The sequence below is a fragment of the Ips typographus genome, linkage group LG1 (genome assembly GCF_016097725.1).
Source record: "Ips typographus isolate SLU linkage group LG1, UJ_Ityp_2.0, whole genome shotgun sequence".
Classification (NCBI taxonomy): Eukaryota; Metazoa; Arthropoda; class Insecta; order Coleoptera; family Curculionidae; genus Ips; species Ips typographus.
Genome location: NC_138422.1, coordinates 15,583,129 through 15,601,265, shown reverse-complemented (window position 1 = coordinate 15,601,265; position 18,137 = coordinate 15,583,129). Strand labels below are relative to the sequence as shown.

The 18,137-nt window shown below is 35.4% G+C and overlaps 2 protein-coding genes across 4 annotated transcripts in view; one reads left to right on the top strand and one right to left on the bottom strand.

The window, feature by feature from the left end:
• Positions 1–124: 124 nt before the first annotated feature.
• The window catches only part of LOC145740186 (follistatin-related protein 5-like), a 103,505-nt gene continuing 85,492 nt past the window's right edge, over positions 125–18,137 (top strand). Inside the window, exon 1 of one of the 3 annotated variants that reach the window (XM_081995549.1) lies at positions 125–426. The gene's annotated coding sequence lies outside the window, so the exon portion shown is untranslated. The remainder of the gene's footprint in view (positions 427–18,137) is intronic. The other 2 variants (XM_081995551.1, XM_081995552.1) reach the window with 2 other exon arrangements.
• On the bottom strand, positions 10,797–11,639 carry LOC145740096 (uncharacterized). Its single transcript, XM_081995445.1, has one exon. It carries the CDS (start codon positions 11,637–11,639, stop codon positions 10,797–10,799), a length of 843 nt encoding a protein of 280 aa, XP_081851571.1.

The window sequence follows — 18,137 nt, the reverse complement described above, 5'->3', positions numbered from 1 at the left end:
AATTTTTTTTTCACACAACTCACCCTTATCATTTACACAGTTGTCATGTTTAAACCGCAAAAAAACTCAATGTAAACTTAGTTGAAATAATAATTTTTATAACAAATTTTGGCAAATCCTGAGTCAAATTTTGCATGTTTTCGCATAAATATTGCATGACACCAGTATCGAAACTGTTAAGCAATTAAAGGAAAATTTTCCAAATTGGGCAACAGGGCTTTTCACCCTCCTTTTGGACGTGCAGGGGTGGGAAATACAGTCACGTTGCCTCGAAACGTCGAAACATTCGTCTAGTCGGTTTTCATGGATTTTCCCGACAAACTGGGCTCACTGCATGCTGTTTAGATCGCGATTTTTTGTGATTCAATTCTACGAATTTGTTCAAAAACATTGATCAAGATTCAGTGGTTCCAGAAAGACGACAAAGTAAGTGTAGTCATAATATTGTAAAATTTAAACTCCAGTTATCAGACAAAAGTTTTGTTTGTTTTGATTTGACATGTGGTTTTAAATTTGTTTCAAAAATGTGTTGTTTGTAACTTTTTAACATTAAAAAAATTAAAAAATGAGTGTTTTACGTATAATTTTAAGAAATCTAAATTAGAATAATAATCAAGGTCATTAGTTATATTTGGACACTTGCTAAATTTATTCTTTCATTTAGATTTAAAGAAATTTTCAAATGTTGCAAATTCAAGTGTTGTCTGACATTTATCATCGTACGTACGAAGCAAACAATATATGTACAATCAGATCAATTTTATATTGTTAAGAAAACTTTAACTAATGCAATTATGTAACCAGCAAAGATTAAAAATAAAGTTTTGAACGGAACCACCAGTATTCCCGAATTGGCAAATGTATTTAAGGGATTGCGTCCAATATGAGAAAGCAAAATGGACAAGAATACAAAAGATGTACCATCAAAACCATCTGAAATCTAATCGCATATCTGCTTATGGAAAAATACCATCAAAATTTTAACAACTTTAACCCATTAACCGATATTACTTTCAAGTTTTTAAGTTATGAAAAGCTGAAAAGAATGGTTCTCACATGCAGTGAAGACGATCCCGATGGTCTCCAGATAAAGGTGTTTTTTGTGTTATTCTTTGAATGGGCCGATTTTATTATTTTTCAAAATACTAAGTCTTAACATAACAAGAATTAAATAAAAAGATTCAAATTTTATAGTAATCTTTAGAACGCCCGCTAGATATGACGTAGACGGTTTTCAACCAATTAGATGCGAGGAGCCACTTCTATCATCTGCTCTATCTAGGCCCGCTTTCGTGTTGTCAGTTTGTTAACTTTTACTGATTCAAATTAATCTTGACAAATTAGAAACGATAAAGGATTTTTAGTGTTTACAGTTTTTAAGTTTCTAACAATCACTAGACTAAAAACATTATGTCAAATTGACATCAAATTACTTTTTGTTGCACTCTGCGGACTTCACTTGTGACTTTGAGGTTTTAAATCAGCTGATCGGAAGATGCTGTCAACCATCAGACAGCCACAGCCAATAAAATTGCTGAAAGTCGTCTACGTCATATACGGCGGCAAAACTGTCAATTTGAATTTATTTACTCATTTTCAAAGTTGTGTAAATTACCAAAAAACCTTTTTTTTTGTAAATAAACTGCAATTTCCGACATTTCAGACTAAGCTTTCCACTTTATATGCATTGAAAGCAGTTTTACGTTACGTGGGATGAGCTCATTAGCAATGAGCATTAAAGTAGCAGCCTTTGAGTTAATTGTCGTCAAACTTGTCAGATAGTCAGAAACCTTGATTAAAAGATAAGAGGAGAATTATTGCGAATACCTTGCTCCGTGGATTTTGCGCTGAGCTTAAACCCAGTTTAAGTTAAATAATATTCTTTGATGACCATATGACAAGCATGTGGGGGGAGGGTATTCAACCAAAGCTTCTTGCTTCAGCAAGCAAGGAGCCTTTGCTAATAAGTTTGTGATATTTTATTCAAAATTCAACACGTCATAGTTGAATAATATAAGCCAAATGCCTCAATGTAAGTGAGAGATATTTTATAGACTAGGTTAGGTTAGGTTAAGTTATTTGGGCTGACTTAAAAAATTTCACTAACATTTCCATCTATTATCTAGTTTACACTATTACTAGTATTTTGCTGTGATCACATTTTTGCAAAAATCATCTGCCTCACATTTGTTTTATAGATTATTGTAAATATCCCATAAGTGCCCTAAGTAAGTATCCATTTGAATTGCATTAGCAACTGGCTTGACACAAATACTTTTGTTCTACCTCTCTTCTCAGCAAAATTGTGCTGACAGTACGTAAACAGGAATCTTCACTTCACCGTTAACCAAACGCAAGTTGCAAGGTTATTCAAACATAACTCACCATCTCGTGCAAAATGTCGACTTATCCAGAAACAAATATCCGAGTTATCTAAATGCAAATAACCAGCTTATCCGAACGACAAAACTGTTAAATTAACTCTATAATAAAAACTAAAATTAGTTGAAAATCGTTAAAAGTCATCATAAATAAAAATAAATCTCTATGATTAAAGGAAAATATGGTAATCAAATGAAATTAAATAAACTTAACAAATCTAAAGGTTCATTAGGGAGAGAAAATACACAAATTGACTAATTTCCTGCTTTTTCTTGAATCGCATCTATTCAAGTAGTCACGGTCAACACAATTTCCCATCCAATTCGATTTAACTGGAACAGAGTAAGTGTCACCTGAGGGACACGTGGCATGGAATAGAATATTGAAACCTTATCCTCATTGTATCGGACCTAAATAATTGATGCGGCTTCTCCTTGTCCTGTTGCAAAAACTAGGTTATTGGATGGCAGCCAGTGGAATTCATTCACCTATCGATTTCGGTCAGCAACAAAATGTTCCCTCTTGCTCCCCCGGGCTAATTTAAATAAAAAATGAGCCTTAGCCAGTTGGCCCCCCCAGTCGCATGTCTGAAAATTTTATTTATTACGCACAATGAAAAGCGACCGTTTTCTCGTCTTTGTTGGCCTTTTTTATATTTAATTCGATACGGCTTTGTCGAACGTTTTGTTGGTTATATACAGTTTCGACGACATGGGTTTTTATTTATGATACGTTGACATGTAAATGTGGAACGCTTTTCTGAGCGGCAATGTCTCGGTTTTCAATTTTTGATCGGCGCAAAGTGCTGAATGGGAAATTTGGTTGCTTCCAGGCGTTTATTTTTTGAACGCTGGTAAAAGCGATTTACGGTAGAAAATGTGCCTCTTAAAGATAGTAAGTTTCCTTGATAAAAGGATGGTTATTTGCAGAATTTTTCTTGAAATAAAACATAAAATTATCGATATTATTGGTATGAATGATAGGGTAACACCTTCTCTCAAATATTGGAGGAAATGATGGAATGTGTTGAAATGATTGTGCTGACTAATGACCCAACATTTTCAAAAAAAGAGCAAAGAAATGTCTAAATATGATTGAACTGGCTAATTGCCTAAACATTTTGAAAAAGACTACTTGATGAAAGAAGAGCAAAAAATGTGTTGAAATAATTGAGATGACTAATTACTCGACAATCTCAAAACAAAACTAACTATTAAAATAAGAGGAGAAAAATGTGTTAAAACGATTGAGCTGGCTAATTGTCCAATAAAGAAGACTTTAAGCCAATTTCACCATTAAAAGAACCTTTTCAGTGTGGTCAAAATATAAGAATACACAAGTTGGTATATTAAACCACCCTGTAACTGTCGCCGTAACCAAGTTATGCTCTGCTAAAATGGAAGCTGTCCAATTCAGTCCTCAGTTTTTAACATTAAGGATTTTCCGAATTGGTGATCCGGACCAGATAGATTAGAATCAACTGGAAACCTGATCACTGGGCTTAATCGGTCAGATGTCACAGGAAAGTTTAGAGCAATTTTATTAAAAATTGCCTTTATTTTAAATTTTCTATCCTTAAATTTTGGATTTTTTTTTCTGTACAGATCTATAAGCAACTTTATCTCTTTATCTGTCCATCTATTGGGTTGAGTCTCATTTTCAGATTGATCTAAAAAAAGAATTAATGATAAAATTATGTAGGTAAGTATGTTGTCCTGTATTTAGTGTATTATCATCACAATGATGAAAGTTTTGGTTGTCACTTGTAGGTATAATTTCATTCCCACCAAGAATGGATTTTCGGATTTCTTTTTTGGGAATCTTGTAAAAATTTGAATGTTAAAAGCCTGTTTCTTCTCTCAATTGGTTTTTCCAAGACTTCATTTGCCAAACGATAATCTGTAGTAAGATACATATTAGATATTGTTACGATTTTCCCGTGGGTTCACACAAAGTCAGTTTAACTCAACAATTAATAAATTTATTTACACTTCAAAACACTCCGTACAATAATTAACTCAACTACTAAAAAAACACTACTACAATTCCACAATTATTCCACTATTTAAGCTTAACCGCGTTCCCAAATTCACTACTACACTACTCTCTCGACGGTCGACGCCGCTTCTTTTATATTCACAAACCACGTTCTAGAATGACCGCGAAACGCTTCGCGATTTGCCTTGACCATTCAAGAATCTTCCAGGTAGCGTTTCCTAACTGTGGCCTACTTTAATACGCGCCCGGCCAGATATTGCGGCGCATCGGTTTCATCCTGACTCGAGTATAGTAGGCCCAAACCGTAACAGTATGATTATAGGTACTGGTAACACTTTTCCTATAAACATTCCTCGATTATTTATTTCTTCAAACTGATCATTAGTGACTTCACAATTAAATGTTTCGTTTTCCGTTTCAAAAGTTATTACTTTTGTGTTATCTAATTCCGTAATGAAAAAATTTTAATTCATGAATCGTTAGATAAATGTCAGTTAACAGTTAACAACCTCAAAAGTCATATACACAACCCATAACCTTTAAAAACTTGAACAACTGATCCACCTAGGAGGCAGGATTACTAAGATCACAGCAGACTTATTGAACAAATCGGTTATTTGACATTTTTACTACAGACAATGGGGGTGATCGAAAGAAAATTTCAAGGGCTACAAACTGGTATACTGAACCACCCTGTAACCGTCAAAATAATCAAGTTACAGACTGTTAAAGTGAAAACTGTCAAATACATACATTTGCCAGTCATATTAGCAAATAACCCAGTTATTTGACATTTTTACTACAGGCTCTATAGAAGGTGATCAAAAAAGGATTTCAAGCTCTACAAATTGATATATTCAAGCACTCTGTATAACTGCTACGGTGGCCGAGTTATGGAGTGTTACAGTAGAAACTGTTTAATTCAGTCAACTCAGTCTTTAACATAAAATAACTCGGTTAGTTGACATTTTTACTATAGATACTATATAAAGTGATCAAAAGAGGATTTTAAGGGCCATAAATTGGTATATTAAAACCTCTGTAAATGCTATATAGTAACCGAGTTATTGAGTAAAAGACTAACTGTGTGACAAATGTAGGAATTTCATCTAAATAAATTGTGCCAATTTTGATATAAGCAAATCAAGAAATTTGAAAAGACGTGTACACTTATGTAAAGTCTAATATGTCAACAGGATTGCTAAAAAAAATATATATAAATAACGTATTTTGACATATTTTTTGTTTGTAACGGGATAAATTGCGTAATTTCATGAAATTTGAAACAATAAAGAAGAACCTACTTAACTGAAATACCAATGTTACAGATAAAGGTTTAATCAGAAAGAAAATGGTTTCTGCGGTTCTGACTGAAATTCGCAACTGCTGAACTACCGAAAACGTAAAATAGAAACCAGGACAACCAAAAATGCAAATTAATTTCCTTGAGCAACATTGAAATCAAAAAGGATTCAGTTAAATTGGAAAGCCGAATTACATCTGCTCCGGTTACTGTGTAATGGGCGCAAGTAAATTCCAGTATTCCACTTTTATTCAAATTACTTAAAGGGCGGCATTGCTTTTATTTCCGAATAGGGACAGAATGCCGTAATCGATCGACGAACTATTGTAAAGGTTCTTTTTCAATAACCCGGATTCTGTTCGGGAAGAATCCACTTAATTTGCATCGCTTTTCCTAGAAAGTTGTACCCGAGAGTTTCTAGGGCTGCATTCGTCCTGAAACTGGGTTTCGGGTTATTAAAATTTGACGAATGGCTTAGTTTGAGCCTCTTTTGTTCAGACTGGCAATGTTCCAAACACAACATTTCAGCTAAGAGAAACGGAAGGAAAAACCAAATCCAAAATATATTGATATGTTCTGCAAATGCGTGATATTTGTAAGTACTCACAAATAATGTTGTAAGGATGGAATTGTCGAATGAACATTTATTTATTATTTTTGTATGAAATTGACTGCATTTCTGACAATGAACGCTTGCCAAGTTATAATAGCTGAAATCCATTGTTACTTTTCTGTCAAACTAATTATATTGCTGAGCAACAGTATGTTTTTTCGTTTTACTTTGATGGTGGTAGGTAATAGTTATTTACGTAACAAGTAGGATATGAATGTTATTAACGCACGCATGTAAAAATTTGCACGACGAGGCCGCAGGCCAAGTCGTGTAATCACACAGTGCGTTAATAACATATCCTACGTGTTACGTACAACATTTTATCTACAACGATTATTATTTTAATGATTAATTGAGTAAATTTATTTAGTTGAAATATAGAATACTGAATACAGGTAAAAAAAATTGGATTACTGTGGCAACAGGCGTAGGTACGATTGTTAATACATTGCTTATGTCAACCGTAGTCAAAGTTTACATTTTAAAATGAGTTCAAACGAAGATCTGCCATCAGACATTGAAAACGAAGCTTTCAATGTTGTTTCAAACTTTACGCCACAAAAATCAAGAAGAAAATATCACGATGCGTTTGAACGTTACCAAAAATGGTGTAGTGAAAAAAAGATCCTCAACATAACCAGCGAGAAAGGACTACTAGTATATTTCAACGATTTAAGCAAAAAACATAAGGCATCATCTCTTTGGTGCTATTATTCGATGTTAAGAACGGAAATTTCAATCAAGCAGAATGTCGACATCAAGAAATATGTACATTTGATTGCATTCCTGAAACGACAATCGGAGGGATATAAGCCAAAAAAATCCAAAGTATTAACTAAGCAGGAAATAACAAATTTTCTGTTGGATGCTGGAGATGAGATTTTTCTTTGCATGAAGGTAAATCACAACCATTGTTTTAAGGAAAACTTATTTAATTAATGCCACCATTATTTTAGGTTATTTTGATATATCGGATTAGCGGGCGCGTGTCGGCGAGGAGAAATTACAAATCTCCTTGTCACAAATGTGAAAGATGAAGGAATATGCTTTCAAGTCGTAATTCCAAATACCAAAACAAAAGTGTCTCAAGAGTTTTTTATAACATCTGGAAATATTGCGGGTTTAAACCTGGTAGATGTGGTCAGAAAATATATCAAATTAAGACCTAATAACTGCGAGCAAAACCGATTTTTGGTTGGATATAGAGCAGGAAAAGGCATTAAGCAACCTATTGGTATAAATACAGTAGGTAGTGTTCCAAAACTTATTGCCAAGTTTCTTCAGTTGCCTAATCCGGAAAAGTATACTGGACATTGTTTTCGACGATCTTCTACCTCCATTTTAGCTGATTGTGGGGCAGATCTATTGACCGTAAAAAGACTGGAAATCTAATTCGGTCGCTGAATCCTACATAGAAACCTCTAGTGAAAAGAAGAAACGAACGGCTATGACAATTCTGGGTGCAAGCAAGAATATTTCTCCGGATGCAGAAAATATGACCTCAATATCTAAAGATACTCCATCAACATCAACAAATTACGTTCACACTCAAAATATTTCCAGCAACTTGTTAGGCATGTCAACATCTGGCATTAATTTATCCAATTGCAAAGAGTTTACCATTAATATTTATCCTAATAATAATTGAGTTTTCATGTAATTGTATGTAATGTTTTTTAAGTAAAAAAAATCTAACTAAAAGTTACTTTTAATATTAATATTAACAAGAAGCAAGATAGTGGAGACAACAGAACTCCAGATGTACAAACAAATTGTTCACCGATTATTAACGCACTAGTGCGGTAATAGATTCAAAAAAGCACTAGTTCGGTAATAAAGGTCATTATGACACTGAAAATAGTGCGAAATTACAATATTATGTAACTGTTGTAGGTAAAATTATAAATGTTACTGCTCACACACTCACACACTGACGATAAATAAAAAAACAAAATGATTTAAATGCTGTCCCCGTACTGTACATCACGTAAAAAACACAATTGATCGAATTTCGGCTCCAGTTCCGGCTCGTAATTTTTAAATACCGTCACCAAAACGACATAAAGCACAGTCAAAAGCTATGTATTTACGTTCAAACTTCATTGCTCGCATATATTCAGAGCTTCCGGCAAAACGTTAGTTTTCGTTTCGAGAATATAACGGAAATGACATAACGTTTAATAATTCATGTGTAAACGTTTTGTTAAAAGACGCGCTCGTTTCGAATTCTTTTTGACTGGCAATCTCTCGACTTTCAGCTGTTGTTTCTAGTCGTTCTCATTTCAACGGTCAAACAGTTTTAGGAAGCTAGAGCGAAAACCTTTGATTTGCTGATTTTATCTCACCCCAATTCTTGCTGTATTTAGCCTGATTTATATATTACGCCCTTGCTAAATAGTAATTTCAGAGCAAAAATATTAAATATACATACTAGCTAAGAAAACGCGAGGATTTAGCGTTTGAGGGTCTTTTTATCTAAATTAGAGACGGGGCTCGTGGAATAACAAGGGAGCGACAAAATGGGGAAGATGGCTTATGTATCCTTATCAGAGATCCCCGGTGTTCTGCAAAGGCGATATTACATCTAAACAAATGGGGATTTTATTTCTTCTTGAATACGTAATTTCCCCTATTTTCTCGTTTGGAGTAAGTCAGACCGCTGCATTAAACGTTTTTAATCCGTATTCACCAGCAGATTTGCTATTGCAAACTGGGTAACCTAATTCCTCAAACACATGTAAAAAGCAACTTCTCGGTTTACGAGCGATTCTTTGAAGAGCACTTGCGGAACCGGATAAAGCGCATTTCAACAAGAGAAAGTTGAACCGGAAATAACGTGTTTAACGCTACGACCGTCGATGAAATCGATTTGAATGCAAGAAAATGGGTAAGATGACGCTTGAGTGGTTTAAGATTAGTTGTCAGATGGAGCTGAATCAAATTTGCTTACCAAACACCTAATAATTCCAGTCAATAAAAGAACAAGAAACTCTTTGGGTTTCTATGTTTGGAGTAAAATCGGGTATGCAACTTTTTTTTCTACAGCTAAATCAAGTATGAAACTTCATAGTCTTACAAATACAATGTGTTGATCTACAATGAGATTTCGAAAACTATACTACATAATTACAAAAAAGATTACTTTAAATCGAGGAAGATTTTAGTGTTGACTGTTGGTCATACTTTTCGTTCTTGAAATATCGCAGAAAAATAAAAAAAATTAGTTTTTGGTTTTTAAGTCCTCAGTGATTCGTTTGACAACTGTTGTGTTAATAGTATACAGGAGGAACAAAAACCAACTGCCGTGATCCATTATGGGCTAATTCTGAAAATATGGTTTTATCCAGTTATACATGGAAGTACAGAGTTATTGTTTATATTTTACTAAATAGCTAACTCGGTTAATTCTGATCTAACGGTATACATAGTTTAAATTAGCAAATTTTCAGTATTTTTCTTGATTCGCCAGATTCTGATGTCATAATTACTTATGTCAATCACTTGTCAATTTTTGACACGTTTTGATAATTTAAAAAGATCTTTTTTTCCTGATTTCAAATACAGGATTAGGAGCGCCACTATAGAGTTACAGATTTGTTTAAATGGGGAAATAGTTACGTAATCATGACCTTTTTTCAATTTTTGAGATATTTAAAAAAAATATATTTTTTGTGACGTTACTATTGAACCTAGATCAAAAGTAATGACACTTCTTGTAAACAGTCACCTTTAATGCTCTGTAAACTGGAGTTGTAAGATTTTTAATTCCGACGTTTTGTCTCTGCAAAACCATCAACCACTTCATTTTTTTAAATATTCGTTTCAGTAAATTATTCAGTTCTGCATTGGTTGTATTTTCAGTCAAATCGAAAAGCGAATATAACACAAACATGGATTGGAAATCTGAAAAATATTATGTCAACATGATCCAGTTTTTGCTTGGTTCTACTGTTAGTTCTTACGATAAAACTCATTAGGACGGCGACTTATTTCAAGCAAATTCGAACCACAATGATATTTGTTTTTGATTTAGTTATAACATTTTAAAGATTTTTAAGATTTACTATATATAATAGATAGAACTAGATAGAACTTTCAAGAGATAATTTCTTCGACAATCTGCACAAGCATCAAAAACATATAAGTCTATTTTAAATAAATGCACTATTTGTTCTGTAATTTTAATCATTGATGCGTGGATGTGTACAAAAAAAATGATCTTTGTTAACTACAAACTTTGGTTTATTTAACGAAATAAGAACGTGAAAAATAGTAAACGCGTGATTGTTGCTTTTGTCGAAAGTCGTATCGCTTCTGTTCTTGCGGCACACACACACACACACGTCCCGTCTCTCTCTTCTCACCGTCTCTCTCGGGATCGCGGGGTTGCCACTGTGACTTTTTGTCTATCACTTTCGCGTCGTAACATGCCGCCCGCGTTGAAAAATTAAAGTTTTTCAAAAAAAAAACACGCACTGAACTGTCGAAATCGATTGTTCCTTACTGAGCGTTTTCTTCGCATTGAACCAGCTCGTCCTGCATAGGGAGAATGCACACCTTCTTTAAGGATCGTCTGGTAATGGTTCCATTGGGCAGCCTTACTGAGACCACTCGAATGACATTATCGTAACCGGGATGTAGCTCCGTCACTCTTGCTAGAGGCCATCTTAAAGGGGGAAGGTTGTCCTCAACGAGAATTACTAAACTTCCAACTGGCAGCTGACTTCTGAGGTCGTTTTTGGTGTTCCACTTGTTTCTGACCTGGAGAAATGCAAGGTACTCTCGGGACCAACGATTCCAGAAATGTTGAAACAACTGTTGTAATTTTTGGTATCTGGATAACCGTGAAATATGCATATCCTTTAAATCTTCTTCCGGTGGACTTAACAGTGAGTCGCCTATTAGGAAATGGGCGGGGGACAAAGGTAAAAAGTCATTGACATCGTTAGAAATTGGTACCAAGGGACGCGAGTTTAGACACGCTTCAACCTGCACAAGCAGAGTGTACATCTCCTCATAGCTTAGAGATGAATTGCCTAATACGCGCCGAAGGTGAAATTTACAAGACCGCACAGCAGCTTCCCAAAGCCCACCTAGATGGGGTGATTTCGCGGGTATGAAGTGCCAACGAATTTGGCTGTCAGCTAAGAATTTTGTCACGCTTTCATTGTGATCTTTTTTGTTGATTAGGTCATACAACTCTAAAAAATAGTTGTTTGCGCCTACAAAATTCGAGCCGTTGTCCGAGTAGATGTCGTGAGGTTTACCTCGTCGTGAATAAAATCTCTTTAATGCATTCAGAAAACTAGAAGTTGACAAATCTTTTACCAGCTCGAGATGCATAGCTCGAGTAGCAAAACAAACAAATATGCAGATATACGTTTTAATTAGCTTGGTTGTTCTTAGAGTTCCGTCCTTTACATAAATAGGTCCGGCATAATCCACCCCACATTTGGAAAATGGTCTACTCGGTACTACTCTTGAGCGAGGAAGAGAACCCATTAAGAAATTTGTCGGTTTAGGGTTGACTCGATAACATACTTGACATGATCCGATTATACGTTTTACGGCATTTTTTCCATTAATAGGCCAGAACAGACGTATGATAGATAAAAGATTTTGAATACCAGCGTGCAAATTTTTTAAATGTGCTTCTCGTATTATTAAATCGGTTAATCTGTGCTTATATGGCAGTATAATAGGGTGCTTTTGTTCGTATTTTAATTCTGAATTTGTTAGTCTACCTCCTACTCTAATTATACATTCTGAATCAAGAAATGGACTTAAATTTAATATTTTGCTGGTATTGCTTGTCATTCCTTTGCGTTTGAGATCTACTAACTCTTGCTTAAACACGCTATGTTGAACTAATTTTATCAAAACCAATAAAGACTTGTCAAGTTCGTCTACAGTAAGAGTGTTGTATTCATAGGTTTTCTTCAACAAGGATCGATTTTTAAACCTGAGAATGTAAGCAACTACTCTAGTTAGTTTTGTTAAACTAGAAAATTTGTTGAACAGATAGTCGTTGAAACTTGGATTGATTGGTAACTCAGTACTTAAATTTACAGCTGCACATCTATTGTTCGTAAATTGTACGTTTGACTTTAACTCTGGAAGATTATCAGTTATGGTTGTTAAGTTATCTTCGAGCTCAACGTCAAGACGGTCGATCTGTAAAAAGTCAGGTCCGTAAAACCACATGTGGTTATCCACTAACTCTTTGGGATTTAGCCCTCGTGATATGATATCTGCCGGGTTTTCCTTACTCTTTACATGTCTCCAATTTGTGACGTCGCTAAGTTCGGTTATTTTTGCAACCCGATTAGCTACAAAAGTTTTTAAATTTTGAGGTTCTATTTTTAGCCATGCTAGTACTATGGTCGAATCGGTGAAATAAGTTGTTCGACAAATCGGTAAGTCAATAATATTTTTGATTTGGTTCATGAGTTTAGACAATAAGTGAGCTGCTAAAAGTTCTAATCGTGGAAGTGTCTGTTTTTTCACAGGAGCTACTTTGGATTTAGCCGTTAAAAGGGTAATGGTTTTCTCACCGGTTTGAGTGGTCGAACTAATATAGATACATGCGCCATATGCTTTCTCAGAGCTATCACTAAACCCGTATAGCTCTATAGTCGAGTTCGGTAACGTCACGTGTCTTGGTACCTTTACATTATTCAAGTGTTGAATCTGAGATGAAAATTGAAGCCAATTGTCAACCAGGTCTGGTGGAATATTGTCATCCCAATCCAGATCTAGCTTCCAAAGACTTTGTATTAATAGCTTTGCTTTAATCGTGGCAGGGCCTATAAGACCAAGCGGGTCGAAAATTTGAGAGATAGCTGAGAGAATCGTTCGTTTGGTAAATTTATTTAAGCTAAATTTTACGTCAACTATATAATTCAAAGTATCATCGACAGGATCCCACAAAATGCCCAACGTTTTTAGTTGTTTTTTATCACGAAACAAAACTAAATGGTCTTCATTTTTATTTCCGTTTAACTGCAAAATGTTGTTTAAGAACGACTGATTGTTCGATGACCATTTTCGTAGTTTAAAGTTTGCTTGAGCCAAAATTTCTGAAAGTTCTTGATACACTTCTGTACATTCAGTTTCATTATCAAAACTCGCTAAAAAGTCATCCATGTAAAATGCTTGATCAATTAAATTTGATGTTCTTGGATAATTAGCTCTGTTTTGTAATGTTAGCTCTTGTAAACAGCGTGTGGCTTGAAAAGGTGCGCTTGAAGTACCGTATGTGACAGTTTGTAAATTATAAACTTTAATTTTTTCTTCCGGATTCCATCTCCACAATATTTGTTGGAAACGATGTTCAGTTTCATCGATTAGAATACAACGATACATCATTTTGATGTCAGCACTTAATACATATTTACGTAAGCGCATTCTTAATAAAATCGAGAACAAGTCTGGTTGTACAGTCGGGCCAACTAATATCAAGTCATTAAAGGAAATACCTGAACTAGTTTTTGCACTGGCGTCAAATACTACACGACATTTTGTAGTAGAAGAGTTCCTCAAAACAGCTGAATGGGGTAGAAAATATGAGTTACAATCATTAATGTTTATCGAATCTAGTTCGCCTTTTAACTTCATATGTCCTAATGACTCATATTCTCGCATAAAATCTAAATAAGCCGTCTTCAATTCCGCGTTTTGACCAAGCTTTCTCTCTAAATAATAGAAACGTTTTAGAGCCGTCGTTTTTGAATTGCCAAGTTGAGAATTTTGATTTTTGGTTAAATGGATATTTTACAATAAAAGTACCGTTCGAATGCCGTGTTGTCGTTTCTTTAAAATAGTCTTCGCAGTATTGTTGATCTTTTGAAAGATGCGTTTCGTTAGGTAACTCCTCTAGCTGCCAAAATTTACTCAAAGTTTCTTGTAATGTTTTATTGGTTGTTCGTGCGGAAAAATTACAGACTGTTTTTTGAAAATCCAAAAAGTTTAAAGTACCGGTCAAAATCCAACCTAAACGAGTTTCTTGTAATCCTAGTATTTTGTCTCCGAGTTTAATTCTTCCTGTCATTAACAAATCGTAAAATATTCCTGCTCCTAAAAGTAAATCAACATCCTGTGGTTCATTGAAAGTACTATCTGCTAATCTAATATTTTTTGGAAAAATGATTGCTGAAGCATCAAATCTAGTAAGTGGTAGTTTTTCAGTAATGACTGGCAATACAAGAAATGACAAGTTTGCTTGAAATTGATTAAAGCGAGACTTTATGAAAGATTTTGCACGGTGCGTTATTCGAGTTAGACTTTGACTAATACCTGAAAGTGGTAAGTTAATGTTTTCGAGTTGCAAATTTAATTTGCTACAAAGTGATTTAGTAATCAGATTTGATTGACTACCTGAGTCCAGTAATGCTTTACACTCGTGCCAATGTCCTTTATTATCCGCTATCAATATGACAGCTGTTGATAATAATACTTGATTAGTGTGAGACGCAACATACGACAACTCACCTGAAATTTCGTTTATTTTCCAATTTGAAACTTGATTGGTATTTGTCAGAATCGAACTGTCATAAACTTGGTTTATATCGTTAGGATTAGTAGCAAGCATTGCATGTTGCCCAGCTTCAGAAGAAGCTACATATTCTCGAAGTTGTCGTGTGTTTCCATCCGTGATTTCCCCTGAATTATCTGTCTGTGTCCTATTGACATTATTCTGACTGCTTGAATTTTGCGAAAAACCTCTGTCAATATGTAGTAATGTATTATGTTTTTGATTACAGGTTCTACATCCACCAGATCTACAATCATACTTTGAATGTCCTGTTCTTAAGCAATTACTGCAAAGTTTAAGCTTTTTCACTTCATTAAACCTTTCTGAAGGGTTTAAATTATAAAACTTGGGACAGTGATAAATAAAATGATTCTCGTTACAGTAATTACATTTTACAGACTGTGACTTATCACTCCTGTCAGTAAGTCCATATGCACATTGCTGATTTAAATTGGCGTGAGAATTGTTATTCGAATAGTTTCTGGTACCTTTAAATGGAAGTTTTGTATGTACTTGATCTCGTGATTTGCTTTGATTTACGTTTAATTTTGAAAATTCATGATTTATTGCTTCAAGGGTACAACACTTTTTTGTCAAAAATTCAATAAATTCACTTAGTGTTGGTAGTGAATCATTAGTTTGTTTGCTTTCCCATTCTCGAATACTGCTACTGTCTAACTTATGCAAAATTAGTGGAATTAACAACGTGTCCCATTGTTCAACTGGTAAAGATAATTTTTGTAGCGCACAGATATGCTGATTTACCATGTCTATTAGTTTTCTTAATTGCAAGGGCGAATCCCTATGGACAATTGGTAAATTAAAAAGAATGTTATTAACATGAAAATTAATAATAGCTCGTTTATTTTCGTATCGTTTTTTTAATAACGCAATGGCAATAGAATAATTTGAGGCGGTTACATCTAAAGACTCTACTAACTTTAGCGCGTCTCCCTTACAGCATACCTTTAGGTACAAAAACTTATTTACTTCACTTAAGTCGGTTCTATTGTCCACTAAAGAGTCAAAAATGTCTTTGAAACTAAACCATGTTTCATAGTTTCCGTAAAAAGATGGTAACCCTAAGTCTGGGAGTTTGGCAACACCGCCCGCCTGTGGCAGCGAAATGTGCGCCTGCGCCGACTGTGACGATAATGACGTGGTAGGAGAGGAAGAAGAGTTGTTTACCGAGAGGTTGCAAACTTTGTCTGCATCTGCAATATATTTTTTTGCGTATGAAATAGCCGCATAAAAAGCAGTTTCCGTGTCAAGTCTATTAATTTGTTCCTCATTCGACAAAAATTCTAAACGGGTTTGAATTTTATCGAATTCTGAAAAATCTTCTTCCACGCTCTTAAGCCGAGTTTCCGTTTGAAACCGATCAATAGCATTCGATAAATAATCATTAAATCGATTTAATCTTTGACATATTACTTTACGAGCATGCCTTAATTCCAAAATGTCTGTGTCGACCGATGTTGAATTAGAACTCTGCATTGTTTGCTTTTTTGCTTTTGGCATTCTTATTTAGCACAAAAATAAAACACGTGATGATTCGAGACGAGATATTTTAAACAAAACGAGAATACTCGAAACAAATGTATATACGAGTACTGCCTGGGTGTGAAACTTGCAAATTTCCCTTTTCTTGCAACGTGAATAAATCCTAAACTTAATCGAGATTCGTGACGTAATTAAAATACGAGAATGGACGTGTAAATTCGCGATAATTACTGTACACTTTGCTATTATTTTCAGGTCGAAACGTGTAAATCCATAAAAAATAACGTAAACTGTGGCGAACGATGTAAACGTTTTTCTAACGATTATCAAAATAAGTACGGTAGGAATGATTAAAAGGATACAGGCGCTCACCTTTTGTTTCTTGTTGATTGTGGTTTGGCGATCGACGTACAAAATGGCTGCTTTTCTTGGTTCTGTTTCTGTTTCGATGCAATTTGCTTGATTCTCCAAACTTCAATTTGGAATCTGGCTGACGAAGGACCACTATGATGCGTGGATGTGTACAAAAAAAATGATCTTTGTTAACTACAAACTTTGGTTTATTTAACGAAATAAGAACGTGAAAAATAGTAAACGCGTGATTGTTGCTTTTGTCGAAAGTCGTATCGCTTCTGTTCTTGCGGCACACACACACACACGTCCCGTCTCTCTCTTCTCAGTCGGGATCGCGGGGTTGCCACTGTGACTTTTTGTCTATCACTTTCGCGTCGTAACAATCATTACAGTCTATTTTAGCTTCCTTAGGTTATTTCGTAATACCCATTAAATGTGTGACTTATTTCAAGCAAATTTGAACTGAAATGACATATGTTTCTTTTGGATAATATTTTTTGATCTGAAGACTTGGAAGAATAATGTACAAGTCTGATAAAAATTAAGGAAGGCCAACCATGTAACTGACTGACAAGAAACACCATCTACTTGGAATTTTATAATTTCCATATAGTCCAATTTCCATTGTTTAAATTGTTGCTTTTGATGTGCATTTGCATCATCATACGTCCTAAAATTCTTTAAATGTTCTTGCCATTTGCTCCATTTCTAAGCATTAGTTAAAAAAAAAACACTGCTGACTCTCAATAACATTGACGGTCCTGCAGGATAAACTCTACGCCATCGAGATCTGCTCTAGGGAAATGATGAATAAAAACCCCCCTAGGCGGAAATCGATAAAAATCTTCACAGACAGTGAGGCCGCTGTTCGTGTCCTCTCTTCAGGTCGCTTTGTGTCAAAGGCGGTCCTGGGCTGTCATGAAGTCCTTAACACTCTTGGAAAATCTAACAGCGTTACCCTGATGTGGATGCCGGGTCACTCCGACTTCACAGGGAATGCCAAAGCCGACGAACTGGCTAAGCTGGGTTCGGAGGCGGCCTACATCGGCCCAGAACCGGCACTCGGTATGGCACACGGTGAAGCAAAGAAAATCCATCAGGGAGTGATGTTATGAGGAACACTCCGACCTATGGCTGAGAACTACAGGGTTGGCTCACTCCAAGGAGTTTATTCCTCTAAGAACAGTACCAACAATCTCCTGCAACTCAGCAGACCACACCTGAGGGCAGTGACGGCGCTGTACACCGGTGACTGTCAGCTAAGGGCTCACATGCACCCGATGGGCCTGGCGGAAGACGCCGAATGTCGCTGGTGTATGGAAGATGATGAGTCGGTCGCGCACCTATTGTGCCGCTGTCCGGCTCTAGCCAACTCCGGGTCTTCCATATTTGAACGGGCGGATGTACGCTTAGGAGAGCTGGACAACCTCTCATCCAGAGAAATTATTCGG